The 15870-nt window shown below is 49.1% G+C and overlaps 1 protein-coding gene across 3 annotated transcripts in view; it reads right to left on the reverse strand.

Moving 5' to 3' along the window:
- Positions 1-15870, reverse strand: part of LOC306970925 (glutamate receptor 4-like) — a 146150-nt gene that overhangs the window by 56133 nt on the left and 74147 nt on the right. For 2 of the 3 annotated variants that reach the window (XM_079567008.1, XM_079567007.1), the window contains exons 6-9: positions 14835-14993; positions 13666-13833; positions 12959-13063; positions 8742-8852 (exon numbers count right to left, since the gene is read on the reverse strand). In XM_079567008.1, coding sequence (XP_079423134.1) covers positions 8742-8852; positions 12959-13063; positions 13666-13833; positions 14835-14993 — 543 coding nt within the window. Of the gene's footprint in view, positions 1-8515; positions 8656-8741; positions 8853-12958; positions 13064-13665; positions 13834-14834; positions 14994-15870 lie in introns of those variants that run through there. The other variant, XM_079567009.1, reaches the window with a different exon arrangement.

Below are 15870 nucleotides of genomic sequence, written 5' to 3' on the forward strand. Positions count from 1 at the left end.
AGACCGTTACACGCCACACACACGCCAGGAGAGACTGTTACACGCCACACACACGCCAAGAGAGAGTGTTACACGCCACACACACGCTTAGAGAGACCGTTACACGCCACACACACGCTTAGAGAGACCGTTACACGCCACACACACGCTTAGAGAGACTGTTACACGCCACACACACGCCAGCAGAGACTGTTACACGCCACACACACGCCAGGAGAGACTGTTACACGCCACACACACGCCAGGAGAGACCGTTACACGCCACACACCCGCCAAGAGAGACTGTTACACGCCACACACACGCCAGGAGAGACCGTTACACGCCACACACACGCTTAGAGAGACTGTTACACGCCACACACACGCCAGGAGAGACTGTTACACGCCACACACACGCTTAGAGAGACAGTTACACGCCACACACACGCTTAGAGAGACCGTTACACGCCACACACACGCCAGGAGAGACTGTTACACGCCACACACACGCCAAGAGAGAGTGTTACACGCCACACACACGCTTAGAGAGACCGTTACACGCCACACACACGCTTAGAGAGACCGTTACACGCCACACACACGCTTAGAGAGACTGTTACACGCCACACACACGCCAGGAGAGACTGTTACACGCCACACACACGCTTAGAGAGACTGTTACACGCCACACACACGCTTAGAGAGACCGTTACACGCCACACACACGCTTAGAGAGACCGTTACACGCCACACACACGCTTAGAGAGACCGTTACACGCCACACACACGCTTAGAGAGACTGTTACATGCCACACACACGCCAAGAGAGACCGTTACACGCCACACACACGCCAAGAGAGACCGTTACACGCCACACACACGCTTAGAGAGACCATTGAAAATTAAAAACTCGATCAAAGAAAAAGTGAAATTGAGGCAAACATTGATGTTGTGAATGTGCAGAAGTTCCACTCGTTATTGTTCTGTTTTCTGGTTCTGGGCGACGCATGCTTTAGGATCGGTATCGTTCAGGTATCGGTATCTAAGAATCAAAAACTATAACGGCCCCTGGTCGCCACGGAGACAGGAGCTCATTAACGACACGGTAAAGGAAACAAGTGGAATAAACATGAGCAGATTTAAAGCTGCCCTCAGCGAGTTCACTGTGTCCCACATTATCCCCCCTCACCCCTCACCCTCGCCCCAACTCCCCCTCGCCCGTCACCCCTCGCCTCTCGCCCTCACCCCTCACCCTTACCTCAGCCCCAACTCCCCCTCCCCCTCGCCGCTTGCCCCTTACCCTCGCCGCTTGCCCCTTTGCCTCTCACCCCTTACCCCTCGCCACTCACCCATCGCCCCTTGCCCCTCCCCCTCGCTGTGTAAGCACAAACACGTGCAGGGATCACTAATGTTTGTGAAACAGTCAGAGTTTAGCAGGAAGTCGTTATAGCAACGAAAACGAGGATGAAAACGCAACAAAAACAGCAACGAAAAAGCCACAAAAGTGAAGAAAACAGCGACAAAGAGGCAACAAACACGTGACGCGACAAAAAAGCAACGGAAAACATGACAACAGTTTTGCAGGTCTTAGCTTTCAAATGAGGCGTCTATTGCTCTCCAGGGCAGAAGCTCTTAGATTTGGGTAAAGCTGAACTGAGGGCAGCTTTAAAGATAAACTCTTTATCATTTACAGTTTCACTCTGAACATTTGTCCATTTGAACTCTTTTACTTTACTCTGAATAAAAGTTACAGAACTCACATTGAAATCAGTCTGACATTTGCAAAAACATGAATATAACTTAATATAACTTAATATAACTTAATTAATATACATAAACATATTTAATCAACAACTTTAGCAATATTTTCAGTATTTTGGAGGATTAACCACACAAGAAATACACACAGGGCGCATGTGCAGACAGAGGGAATCATTTTAGGGCCGTTTTCATTCTACTCTTTAAAGGGACATGTTATACTCACTACTGCCACCTCAGGTCATACGTGTTACTGCAGCTTCTATGTTAAGCTCGTGCATGACGGCACTTTCTGAGCGACAGGACTTTAGAGGCAGTTGTGAACAGGTCATGAGGACATGGCTGAACATGTAGGGGGAGGAACATACATACATGTTTAAACTCCGTATAGTCCATTTAACAACATCTGAGCTTTAGTCACTCCAGAAGCCTCCACACTTTCCAGACTCCACTCTAAACTAAACCAGATCCAAAATCCCTCAGAGCAGATCTTTGTAGCTCTTACGTCACAGAATCTAACCACACATTCACTGATTTTTCATGAGCACATTTCTTCTTCTTTAGCTTCTTGTTTGTTTTCCAAAGTCTCATGAAGGCGTCTGAAAGTGGAGCCGAAAAAGGACTTCAGGTTTGTGGATAAAGGGGAAACATCTGGCTGTTTCTTTCTAAGACGTCGCTGCCTCTGCTCCACTAAAGTCCATATTATTATCCTCATATTATTATCCTCATATTATTAGGGCTGCACAATAATGAAGTAATATCGGCCGTATGATTTTCTCGACTGTTCTTTGTGCTGAATCAGGAGAGGATTCGTATCACATTTTGTGTTACATTACATACAGTACAGTGCGTAAGGAGCCATTTTGTCACTGAGAACTTCCTTTTGTGTGGAAAAGATACATTTTGCTTGGTAAGAGTTACATGTTTGTCGGCTCAGCCCATTTCGACAATGATGAAAAACATATTTTTGCAGAAAATGTAAATTTAAAATAAATGTAAATTTGTACATATGTACAAATTTACATATGTACATATGTACAAATTTACATCACTAAAAAAATATGTTTGTCTTTAACAAACGACAAAAGGCAGAAAAACACTTTTCACATTTTCCCCCAATTCCTCTCCTCAGACTCATCAACATCACTGATAATGACCTCATGATCTGTCCTGGGCTGAGTTTCCATATTTTTTTTTCTTTTTGGGGATCAGTGGAGATCAAGTCTTGTATTGTAAATTCTTCCAAACATTTGGATATGATCTGATCTGTTCGAGTTATCACGGCGCTCTGATCACATGACGTTGCAGATCACGGATCACATGACGTTGCAGATCACGGATCACATGACGTCCCAGAGAGGCGTGAGCGTGTGGTGTTTTCAGATCAGTCCTGACTCGTCATACAGACATTAAACAGATCCAGCGCTCTCCATCCGTGAGCTGCAGGTGAGAGCGTGTGCAGAGCGTGTGGAGAGCGTGTAGAGAGCGTGTGGAGAGCGTGTGGAGAGCGTGTGCAGAGCGTGTGGAGAGCGTGTGGAGAGCGTGTGGAGAGCATGTGCAGAGCGTGTGGAGAGCGTGTGGAGAGCGTGTGGAGAGCGTGTGCAGAGCGTGTGGAGAGCGTGTGGAGAGCGTGTGGAGAGCATGTGCAGAGCGTGTGGAGAGCGTGTGCAGAGCGTGTGGAGAGCGTGTAGAGAGCATGTAGAGAGCGTGTGGAGAGCGTGTGCAGAGCGTGTGGAGAGCGTGTGCAGAGCGTGTGGAGAGCGTGTAGAGAGCATGTAGAGAGCGTGTGGAGAGCATGTAGAGAGCGTGTGGAGAGCGTGTAGAGAGCGTGTAGAGAGCGTGTAGAGAGCATGTAGAGAGCATGTAGAGAGCATGTAGAGAGCGTGTGGAGAGCGTGTAGAGAGCATGTAGAGAGCGTGTGGAGAGCGTGTGGAGAGCATGTAGAGAGCGTGTGGAGAGCGTGTAGAGAGCATGTAGAGAGCGTGTAGAGAGCGTGTAGAGAGCATGTAGAGAGCGTGTAGAGAGCGTGTGGAGAGCGTGTAGAGAGCGTGTGGAGAGCGTGTGGAGAGCATGTAGAGAGCGTGTGGAGAGCGTGTAGAGAGCGTGTAGAGAGCGTGTAGAGAGCGTGTAGAGAGCATGTAGAGAGCGTGTAGAGAGCGTGTGGAGAGCGTGTAGAGAGCATGTAGAGAGCGTGTAGAGAGCATGTAGAGAGCGTGTGGAGAGCGTGTAGAGAGCATGTAGAGAGCGTGTGGAGAGCGTGTGGAGAGCATGTAGAGAGCGTGTGGAGAGCGTGTAGAGAGCGTGTAGAGAGCGTGTGGAGAGCGTGTAGAGAGCGTGTAGAGAGCGTGTAGAGAGCATGTAGAGAGCGTGTGGAGAGCGTGTAGAGAGCATGTGGAGAGCGTGTAGAGAGCGTGTAGAGAGCGTGTAGAGAGCATGTAGAGAGCATGTAGAGAGCGTGTAGAGAGCGTGTAGAGAGCATGTAGAGAGCGTGTGGAGAGCGTGTGGAGAGCGTGTAGAGAGCGTGTGCAGAGCGTGTGGAGAGCGTGTAGAGAGCGTGTAGAGAGCATGTAGAGAGCGTGTAGAGAGCGTGTAGAGAGCGTGTAGAGAGCGTGTAGAGAGCATGTAGAGAGCGTGTAGAGAGCGTGTAGAGAGCATGTAGAGAGCATGTAGAGAGCGTGTAGAGAGCATGTAGAGAGCGTGTAGAGAGCGTGTAGAGAGCATGTAGAGAGCATGTAGAGAGCGTGTAGAGAGCGTGTAGAGAGCATGTAGAGAGCGTGTAGAGAGCATGTAGAGAGCGTGTAGAGAGCGTGTAGAGAGCATGTAGAGAGCATGTAGAGAGCGTGTAGAGAGCGTGTAGAGAGCGTGTGGAGAGCATGTAGAGAGCGTGTAGAGAGCATGTAGAGAGCGTGTAGAGAGCGTGTGCAGAGCGTGTGGAGAGCATGTAGAGAGCGTGTGGAGAGCATGTAGAGAGCGTGTAGAGAGCATGTAGAGAGCGTGTAGAGAGCGTGTAGAGAGCATGTAGAGAGCGTGTAGAGAGCATGTAGAGAGCATGTAGAGAGCGTGTAGAGAGCATGTAGAGAGCGTGTAGAGAGCGTGTAGAGAGCATGTAGAGAGCGTGTAGAGAGCATGTAGAGAGCGTGTAGAGAGCGTGTAGAGAGCATGTAGAGAGCGTGTGGAGAGCGTGTAGAGAGCGTGTGCAGAGCGTGTGGAGAGCGTGTGGAGAGCGTGTAGAGAGCATGTAGAGAGCGTGTAGAGAGCATGTAGAGAGCGTGTGGAGAGCATGTAGAGAGCGTGTAGAGAGCGTGTAGAGAGCATGTAGAGAGCGTGTGGAGAGCGTGTAGAGAGCGTGTAGAGAGCGTGTAGAGAGCGTGTAGAGAGCGTGTAGAGAGCGTGTAGAGAGCGTGTAGAGAGCATGTAGAGAGCGTGTAGAGAGCGTGTAGAGAGCGTGTAGAGAGCATGTAGAGAGCGTGTAGAGAGCGTGTAGAGAGCATGTAGAGAGCGTGTGGAGAGCATGTAGAGAGCGTGTGGAGAGCGTGTAGAGAGCGTGTAGAGAGCGTGTAGAGAGCGTGTAGAGAGCATGTAGAGAGCGTGTGGAGAGCGTGTAGAGAGCGTGTAGAGAGCGTGTGGAGAGCGTGTGGAGAGCGTGTGGAGAGCGTGTAGAGAGCGTGTAGAGAGCGTGTAGAGAGCGTGTAGAGAGCGTGTAGAGAGCGTGTGGAGAGCGTGTAGAGAGCATGTAGAGAGCGTGTAGAGAGCGTGTGGAGAGCGTGTGGAGAGCGTGTAGAGAGCGTGTAGAGAGCGTGTAGAGAGCGTGTAGAGAGCGTGTAGAGAGCATGTAGAGAGCGTGTAGAGAGCATGTAGAGAGCGTGTAGAGAGCGTGTAGAGAGCGTGTAGAGAGCGTGTAGAGAGCGTGTAGAGAGCATGTAGAGAGCGTGTAGAGAGCATGTAGAGAGCATGTAGAGAGCGTGTAGAGAGCGTGTAGAGAGCGTGTAGAGAGCGTGTAGAGAGCATGTAGAGAGCGTGTAGAGAGCATGTAGAGAGCATGTAGAGAGCGTGTAGAGAGCGTGTAGAGAGCGTGTAGAGAGCATGTAGAGAGCGTGTAGAGAGCATGTAGAGAGCATGTAGAGAGCGTGTAGAGAGCATGTAGAGAGCGTGTAGAGAGCATGTAGAGAGCATGTAGAGAGCGTGTAGAGAGCGTGTAGAGAGCGTGTAGAGAGCATGTAGAGAGCATGTAGAGAGCGTGTAGAGAGCGTGTAGAGAGCGTGTAGAGAGCATGTAGAGAGCGTGTAGAGAGCGTGTAGAGAGCGTGTAGAGAGCGTGTAGAGAGCGTGTAGAGAGCGTGTAGAGAGCGTGTAGAGAGCATGTAGAGAGCGTGTAGAGAGCGTGTAGAGAGCGTGTGGAGAGCATGTAGAGAGCGTGTGGAGAGCGTGTAGAGAGCGTGTAGAGAGCGTGTAGAGAGCGTGTGGAGAGCATGTAGAGAGCGTGTGGAGAGCGTGTAGAGAGCGTGTGGAGAGCGTGTAGAGAGCATGTAGAGAGCATGTAGAGAGCGTGTGGAGAGCGTGTAGAGAGCGTGTAGAGAGCATGTAGAGAGCATGTAGAGAGCGTGTGGAGAGCGTGTAGAGAGCGTGTGGAGAGCATGTAGAGAGCGTGTGGAGAGCATGTAGAGAGCATGTAGAGAGCATGTAGAGAGCGTGTAGAGAGCGTGTAGAGAGCATGTAGAGAGCGTGTAGAGAGCGTGTGGAGAGCATGTAGAGAGCGTGTGGAGAGCGTGTAGAGAGCGTGTAGAGAGCATGTAGAGAGCATGTAGAGAGCATGTAGAGAGCGTGTAGAGAGCGTGTAGAGAGCATGTAGAGAGCGTGTAGAGAGCGTGTGGAGAGCATGTAGAGAGCGTGTGGAGAGCGTGTAGAGAGCGTGTGGAGAGCATGTAGAGAGCGTGTGGAGAGCGTGTGGAGAGCGTGTGGAGAGCGTGTGGAGAGCATGTAGAGAGCGTGTAGAGAGCGTGTAGAGAGCGTGTGGAGAGCGTGTGGAGAGCGTGTAGAGAGCGTGTAGAGAGCGTGTAGAGAGCATGTAGAGAGCGTGTAGAGAGCGTGTAGAGAGCATGTAGAGAGCGTGTGGAGAGCGTGTAGAGAGCATGTAGAGAGCGTGTAGAGAGCGTGTAGAGAGCATGTAGAGAGCGTGTGGAGAGCGTGTAGAGAGCATGTAGAGAGCGTGTAGAGAGCGTGTAGAGAGCATGTAGAGAGCGTGTGGAGAGCGTGTGGAGAGCATGTAGAGAGCGTGTAGAGAGCATGTAGAGAGCGTGTGGAGAGCGTGTAGAGAGCATGTAGAGAGCGTGTAGAGAGCATGTAGAGAGCGTGTGGAGAGCGTGTAGAGAGCGTGTAGAGAGCGTGTAGAGAGCGTGTAGAGAGCGTGTGCAGAGCGTGTGGAGAGCATGTAGAGAGCGTGTAGAGAGCGTGTAGAGAGCGTGTGGAGAGCGTGTGGAGAGCGTGTGCAGAGCGTGTGGAGAGCATGTAGAGAGCGTGTAGAGAGCGTGTAGAGAGCGTGTGGAGAGCGTGTGCAGAGCGTGTGGAGAGCGTGTGCAGAGCGTGTGGAGAGCATGTAGAGAGCGTGTGGAGAGCATGTAGAGAGCGTGTGGAGAGCGTGTGCAGAGCGTGTGGAGAGCGTGTGCAGAGCGTGTGGAGAGCATGTAGAGAGCGTGTGGAGAGCATGTAGAGAGCGTGTGGAGAGCGTGTGCAGAGCGTGTGGAGAGCGTGTGCAGAGCGTGTAGAGAGCATGTAGAGAGCGTGTGGAGAGCGTGTGGAGAGCATGTAGAGAGCGTGTAGAGAGCGTGTAGAGAGCGTGTGGAGAGCGTGTGCAGAGCATGTAGAGAGCATGTAGAGAGCGTGTAGAGAGCGTGTAGAGAGCGTGTGGAGAGCGTGTGCAGAGCGTGTGGAGAGCGTGTGCAGAGCGTGTGGAGAGCATGTAGAGAGCGTGTGGAGAGCATGTAGAGAGCGTGTGGAGAGCGTGTGCAGAGCGTGTGGAGAGCGTGTGCAGAGCGTGTGGAGAGCGTGTAGAGAGCGTGTGCAGAGCGTGTAGAGAGCATGTAGAGAGCGTGTGGAGAGCGTGTGGAGAGCATGTAGAGAGCGTGTAGAGAGCATGTAGAGAGCGTGTGGAGAGCGTGTGCAGAGCGTGTGGAGAGCGTGTGCAGAGCGTGTAGAGAGCATGTAGAGAGCGTGTGGAGAGCGTGTGGAGAGCATGTAGAGAGCGTGTAGAGAGCGTGTAGAGAGCATGTAGAGAGCGTGTGGAGAGCGTGTGGAGAGCATGTAGAGAGCGTGTAGAGAGCGTGTAGAGAGCATGTAGAGAGCGTGTGGAGAGCGTGTGGAGAGCGTGTGGAGAGCGTGTGGAGAGCGTGTAGAGAGCGTGTAGAGAGCGTGTAGAGAGCGTGTAGAGAGCGTGTGGAGAGCGTGTGGAGAGCGTGTGGAGAGCGTGTAGAGAGCGTGTAGAGAGCGTGTAGAGAGCATGTAGAGAGCGTGTGGAGAGCGTGTAGAGAGCGTGTAGAGAGCGTGTGGAGAGCGTGTGGAGAGCATGTAGAGAGCGTGTAGAAAGCGTGTGGAGAGCGTGTGGAGAGCGTGTAGAGAGCGTGTGGAGAGCGTGTGGAGAGCATGTAGAGAGCGTGTAGAAAGCGTGTAGAGAGCGTGTAGAGAGCGTGTAGAGAGCGTGTAGAGAGCGTGTGGAGAGCGTGTGGAGAGCGTGTAGAGAGCGTGTGGAGAGCGTGTGGAGAGCATGTAGAGAGCGTGTAGAAAGCGTGTGGAGAGCGTGTAGAGAGCGTGTAGAGAGCGTGTAGAGAGCGTGTGGAGAGCGTGTGCAGAGCGTGTGGCGGCGCTGATGTCCCTCCACGTCTCCACGAGCCGCTCAGTGTCTGAAAAGGGGGCTGGTCGTCAGGGGCTGAAAGAGGAGGAGGGAGTCACCGACGGACCTGACGGCGCCGCCTGTGGAGAGTTCATTCACACGCACACGCACACGCCTCTTACCATGATGGTGGTGACCACGACCGTGCGATTCTCCATCCCGGACGTGTCGTTGGGCAGAAGCGGAGAATCCTGGATCAACACCAGCTTATCGGCGTCATTCCAGTAACCGATCTGCGGCACAAGACAAGTTACTCCGAGGACCTCGGCCAAAACCACTCAAACCTGACCACAAAAACAAGGATGAAGCTCAGAGGAGTTTTGTAGGTCTTAGCTTTCAAATGAGGCATGACTCTGGCCTATAGTCTGTGAGCTCCAGTCGAGAAGCATACTGCCGCTAGCATTAGCATACTGCCGCTAGCATTAGCATAGTACGATTAGCATTAGCATACTGCTTTTAGCATTAGCATACTTCCATTAACATCGCCAGCATGCTAATGCTAGCACTAGCATGCTGGCGCTAGCACTAGCATACTGTCGGTAGCACTAGCCTGCTGGCGTTAGTGCTAGCATGCTGCCGTTAGCACTAGCCTGCTGCCATTAGCATTATCATCCTGTCGTTAGCATTAGCATGCTATGTGTTTATACATATTTAAAGCCCAGACTTCACTCTCTGTTCACTTTCGGTCCCGGAGATATCGGCTTTTATCGAAGTTAGATCGGCCGATGGTAAATATCAGGTCGATATATCGGTCGACCAATTATATCTAGGAATACGCTCATTTCAAAACATTAAACAAGGATACAAGGTCATTTCTATAAATGATCCTTGGAAATAATAATAGTTAAAGCCGCGCGCTTCGGGGCAGTCCCCCCCCTTGCGACCCCCCCCCCACTCGCTCTCGCCTCGGCCAAGGTTGGACTAGCACCTATGCTAACAAGCAGCAGTGACTTCATCAAACTTAGATAAATATTATGAAACGCCCGGCGCTCATGTATTTGCAGAATACAGGACAGCTTTACAGTTTAGCCCATATGAATTGAATCATTTTGTAATTTGGGTTGGGTTTGTCTGGGAGCCCACATATGTGAGAGGGGGCTCCAGCCCCTCTTTCTGTGACAGGGGGGTAGTGACAAGTGGTAAGAGTCTGAATGTGTGGCTTTTGTGAAAATTGACGAATTTCAGTAGAAACTCTGACAGAAACCAGCATGGTGCCAGGCTGAGGAGTCTAGCTATTTTGACGGAGGATGGGTGGGCCACTTACAAGCCACTTACAAGCCACTTAAAGTCATTTTTGGCGATAGTGGCTGCATTTGCACATTATTAGGTCCAACTTGGGACTGTGCACGAGCACTGGATTGGGTCCGTTCCAATCTGACAAAGTCTGTGAAGATATGAGGCTTTGAATTTAGTTGAAAATGGCCTCTGACTTGTGGGCTTGTCGTGACCACGGCCAATTATATTTCATTAATTGAAATGGTGATTTTTCAAGCCACCTGGGTCTGGGATTTTTGGACCGAAATTTGAGGCTTTTGAATGAATATTCGGAGATCAGGGTTGAGAGCGGGGCCATAATATAATTTTTTACATGTCCTGACGTGGTCTATGGGCTCTCATTGAGTCTATGTAAACTGCCTGTTTGAGGGGGCGCCACTGAGCCATCTTTTATTATTTTATCTCACAAACCCGACTAAAAATTAGCACTAACGGAGCACTAACTTTGGATCCATGTTACTTGTGTATCGATGCACGTTTGCTTCGTGAATTCTTCTTTTGATGATTATGTCTCACAGTTCATTTTTAAAAGATTCTAATTTTATGAGATTTTTTATTTGTGTTTTCTACAGGCGGAGCCATAATCATCAACATTTTAACAAACAATGGCTTGACATATTTCACTTACCTATATCAGGGGTGTCGAAACTATTTTTGGGGGGGTTTTGTTTTGTTGCTGTTTTACTTTAATGTATATTAAATAAATGAAAATCCATTCATAGAAAACTGTGATGAAGGCAGTGTTTTTTTTTACTTTAAGCATTTTCAATTAAAATGCATCAGGGTTTCCCACTAACACATTAGTTTGTACTGAAAAAAAATGTACCCTGTGTATATTAACCAGAAATTATTCTTTTCATAGCAGCATAATAGCCAAAAATAGTTGTTATTTATTGCTTAAAACACCCCAGAATGCATCTCCCAGGAAAGGGCCCCCAGACCCCCCAAGAGGGCGCTCTCTCCCCCTACAGTCCACTTGAAATCTGTAGGAAACACTGAGCATATTTTACATTTTATTTCTTTTGCTAAGTTAATGCAATAGAGGTGAAGTTATATATCTGGCCTCTACTGGGTGCAGCCCAGTTGTTTTGTATAATTTTCTGTATGTGGCCCATGTAAGTTTGGACACCCCTGGTCTGTATCATGTATTAGTTTCACAGGTTAAGTTGAAAAACAGAAGTGAATGCACTTTTTCATGATATTCTAATTATATGATGAGCACATGTATGCATATTTATGCTTTCCATTTCCCCCCTTTTTCTTCCACTTTTCTTGACAGGAACAGATATGATCTTGTTGACAATGAAGAACCCGTCACGGTGAATTAAAGAGTCCTTTTCCTGGATGTGACTGATCTGCCGTCGCTCAGGTCTCGGTTCAGAAACTCTGACCAGTTTCTCCATCACCGGGTTATTCCAGGATGACGGTGCCGGGGTTCAGGAGGAGGAGAGTCCGGATCTACACTGAGGATCTTTGGGATGTGCTGGAGAAAGCACCGTGCTGTGGTCACACTCTCCCATCATCGATGCGAGATCTGGCTCTGGATGTACCTGCTCTGACGGGTTTAATGTCCGGCCTCGGAGCGTCGGGAGCAGCTGTGCGGCGGCGGCGGCGGGCGGTGCCGTAACAAACGCCGTAACAAACGCCGCACCTGCATCGCCAACGCCAACGCTCCGTCAGTGACAGGACGAGCGGCGAACGAGGTCTGACAGAGACCATCAGCCCAGATATAACTCCGACACAGAGGACAAGAGAGGCCAGCTGCTGTGGGCGCCACGCCAGACGGGGGGAGGGAGGAGGGGGGGAGGGAGGGAGGAGGGGGGGAGGGAGGGAGGGGGGGAGGGGGGGGAGGGAGACACTGCAAAAAGTGCCCTACTAAAAACAAGGAAAAAAATCGTAAAACAAGACATTTCTGCCAATGGGGTCAGCATTTTTTTCTTGATAAGAATTCTTATTTCTAGAATTTTTTTTTTTTTATCATAAAACAAGAAAGAAACTCTAAATTTAAGCAAATAAAGCTAGAATTAAGCAAAATGTCCTCAGAAAATGGAATAATTTAAGGAAAACATTCTTATTTAGTGAAAAATTGTGGATATTTTACTTAAATGTTTCTTGATTTAAGTAAAATGTTCTAAATTACTCACATTTTTGAGCAAAATGTTCTTAGTAAATACTAATATTTAAGGAAAGTGTTGCCCGGAGACCCGCCTCCATGATGTGGAGCCAGGCTGATGGTCAGAATCACCTGCTGGAGGATTCACCTATTGTACATGTTTTTAGTGGTAGACACGGGGAGAACATGCTCCACACAGAAAGGCCCCGTCCTGGTGGGAATCGAACCCGGGACCTTCGAGCTGTGAAGCTGAGGCTCTAACCGCTGTGCCATCGAGTCGCCCACTTTAAAGAATGGAATGTTTTATCTCTCTGTGAGAATCAGTTCTTACATTAAGAGCTGTTGATCTGAGTTTGTCTTAAAATAAGAACAAATATTCTTTGTCTAAAACTGAAGAAGATTCAAAAAGTTTTTCTTTCTTGTTACAAGAAAAAATAGCATGTTTTTAGCAAATATATCTGAACAAGAAATGGCTCGATTTATTTCCTAAAACAAGATTTTTTTTCTCAAAGAAACTTTGCTACACAAGACATTATTACTTTTTAGGGAAAAATAAGAACTTATTTCTTAAAGTAAGACATTTTTTACTTGCTTAGAATCCACTTTTTGCAGTGGAGGGGAGGATGAAGGGGAGGAGAGCTGAGAGGCAATGCAATGTATTCATTTCTACATTTGTTTCACTCTTTAATGTAAATGATCTTGTAGAATCACTTTCCTGTCATTTCACTGATCCTCCGTCGGGTGTTTGCGCCCCCTCCTGGTGGACCTCGGCGGCGCGTGCGTGTTTGTGTTTTATTGTCTTTGATTTGTCTAATTGATCCTGATCCCGATGCTTCACACTGATATTTGATATTCTCCAGCGACCTACAGGGGGCGCCGCGTCTGCTGCTGCGTGCAGAGCATTGCTGGTGTAAGCGTGTAGCATGTAGCGTGTAGCGTGTGCTGCGTTACCCGCCGCGGCCCGTTACTCTTCAGCTCGAACACGTCCATACTGAAGTTCACTCTGCGCCCGAACTGGTCAAACTGGACGTTCCCCGTGAGGCCCTGCAGCCGCACCTGCAGACACGCAAACACGCTTAGACATGAGGCACACGCTTAGACATGAGGCACACGCAAACACATGGAGCACACGCTAACACATGAGGCACACGCTTACACATGGAGCACACGCTGCAGGTGGAAACATCAACTTTAATATTGAGATTATTAATTTAAATATAAAATCAGCGCAAACGTTCTCTTTAACATGTTTATTCTCTGATGTTTTGTCATTTTGATTAATCCAGGAAGTGACGGCAACATTAAACATCCATGTAAAACGTTGGGACATGTTTGTCTTTTTTTGGGATATGTTGGAAATTGTTTGAATTGAATGTTTAAGGACAGTTTTGTAACAGTTTGTGTCGCTTTCCCAAACTCACTCACTCACAAATACTGACATGTTTGGTATCCACGTGTAGCACGAAAGGCTGTGACCGAGATGACGCTGTGATCCAAATATGGTCATTTCCTTTGTGGGAGACAGCGGCGGCTAAAGACAGGAGGACAGGCGTGTGTGTGGAGGCGTGTGGAGGCGTGTGGAGGCGTGTGGGGTGTGTGGTGCGTGTGGAGGCGTTGCAGTGCGAGTGGAGGCGTGTGGAGGCGTGTGGAGGCGTGACCTGCTTGAGCGTCCTCTCCATGTCCATGCCCTGGTTCCAGGGCGCCGCGGGGTTGGCGAGGCAGTCCCCGGCGTTCCCTCGTCTGGACAGGTCCACCTTCTGTCGCCGCATCGCCCGAAACGCCTCCGCCATCACCATCACGCCATCGTACGTCAGCGCCGACGTGTACTGCACACAGAGAGGCACACGGAGCTCCAGCAGGGGGCGCCACGCGGGGCTCCAGCGGGCGCCACCAGCAGGGGGCGCCACGCGGGGCTCCAGCAGAGGACGGAGGGCTTTGCACATTTGACTAAAAAAAGGCTTTCAATAAAATCAAACTTGCTCATGATCAGCAACGATTTCATGAGGGAGAAAAAGGACGAGTAGAAAATGTTCTCATGTCTCAAATGTATTTAATTAAATGTGTGTTAATTATATTATTAAAGGGGGGGTATTCTGCAAAATGGACTTTTTCCAGCTTTCCATCATGTTATTCTGTCACTCCCTCATTAAAAACATGGCTGAAGTGTTGCCTTGGCACATTCACGTATTTCTGAGTCATCTGTAAAAACTCTGATGGCGGCCATTTTAGGGATAGGTTTGCCTGAGTCCTCCTAGGAACGCCCCCACCTCCTGGAGACGCCTCCGAGCTTTGTAACCAACCACTGCTCCTCAGCAGAACCCCCTCCCCACTGATGCCACAGACAGCGTGTGGAGGGGGCGTGTCTAAAGGCTCAGAGGTTCTTAAAGAGACAGAGGCCTATTTCAAGACATTCACTACAGCCATTTTGAGAGAGACATTTTATACAAGGCAGTTATTCTAATTTACTGCATTTACAGACCAACAGAAGGTTTGTCATCATTGTAGTGAGATATAGACTGGTGCTGTGGGACTGACAAAAGCAGAACACCCCCTCTTTAAAGCAGAACACGCCCTCTTTAAAGCAGAACACCCCCTCTTTAAAGCAGAACACCCCCTCTTTAAAGCAGAACACCCCCTCTTTAAAGTGTATAAATCCATGGTAACGTATTCATGTACATTTAAAATCAGTTTTTGCACTGTGAGATCAACCTGCCCAGGGACGACCGGCACAAAGCATTTCCTTTTACCTGACCACACTTGCATCGTGAAGAGCCGTGAGTGGGCGGGGCCTGCGTGGGCGGGGCCTGCGTGGGCGGGGCCTACGTACCTTGGGCGGGGTGTCGGAGCCCGGGTACTCCCTCTGGTCCAGCTTGTTCCAGCGCTGCATGAGTTTGATCACGTTGTTGTTGCTGAAGTCCACGAGCTGGAAACCCGTCACGTTGGCGCCGCCGTGCATGAAGCGCTCCAGGTTCATGTCCTTAAAGCCCTGTGGCACAGGCGGGCACAGACGGGCACAGGCACAGGCACAGGCGGGCACAGGCGGGCACAGGCGGGCACAGACGGACACAGGCGGGCACAGACGGACACAGGCGGGCACAGGCGGGCACAGGCGGGACAAAAGAAAAAAGACACAGAGGTCACTGTGCGTCGGAAAAACATCTTAAACACGCGTGACAGAATCATTAACGTCTCCTCTGACTGAGACATATTTACAAACATAAGTCACATGGCTCTGATCATGTGTTTGTGGAGGCTCTTATTCGTCCAGGAGGGATTCATGGACGTGAAGCTTAAGGCGAGACACTGCAGGTGAACAGGGAAAAAACGTATATTTACACATATCAATGTGAAACTGTTGCTGTCGATCAGTGGCATAAATGTGAGGAAAAAATACATGGCAAGTTTTCTGTCATTTTATCTTTTCATATAAGAACAAGGTGTTTTATGCCTAAAAAATGCCCCCAAATCTTTTCGGCGACGAAATCTGAATAATGGGCAGAGCTACATTCAAATGTATGGTTTCATTTTATTGATGAATGAGTTGCCAAGACTTTCTCAGAGCGGATTTAGGATTTCTTGTTTAGTTTTAAAATAAGCTGTTTTTTAGTGGAAAAAATTGTAAAAATGTAATTTTTGCCTTATTTTTTGACATTCAAAACTCAATAAATGGGGCTTAAGGGATTAGATAATAAAAAATCCCTCTGAAAAAATCTTCCAAATCTTGTTCAGTCCAAGGCTGGAAAATGTGAAGTCTTTAGGTCCGACTGACGTGGACATAGTGTCGCCACAATGACAGAAACATGTGTTTGGAGAAAAAGGCCCTTGAAATTGCGTTCTCCCATATAAGTCTATGGGGGAACATT

The sequence above is a fragment of the Gobius niger genome (assembly GCF_951799975.1).
Source record: "Gobius niger genome assembly, chromosome: 11".
Taxonomy (NCBI): domain Eukaryota; kingdom Metazoa; phylum Chordata; class Actinopteri; order Gobiiformes; family Gobiidae; genus Gobius; species Gobius niger.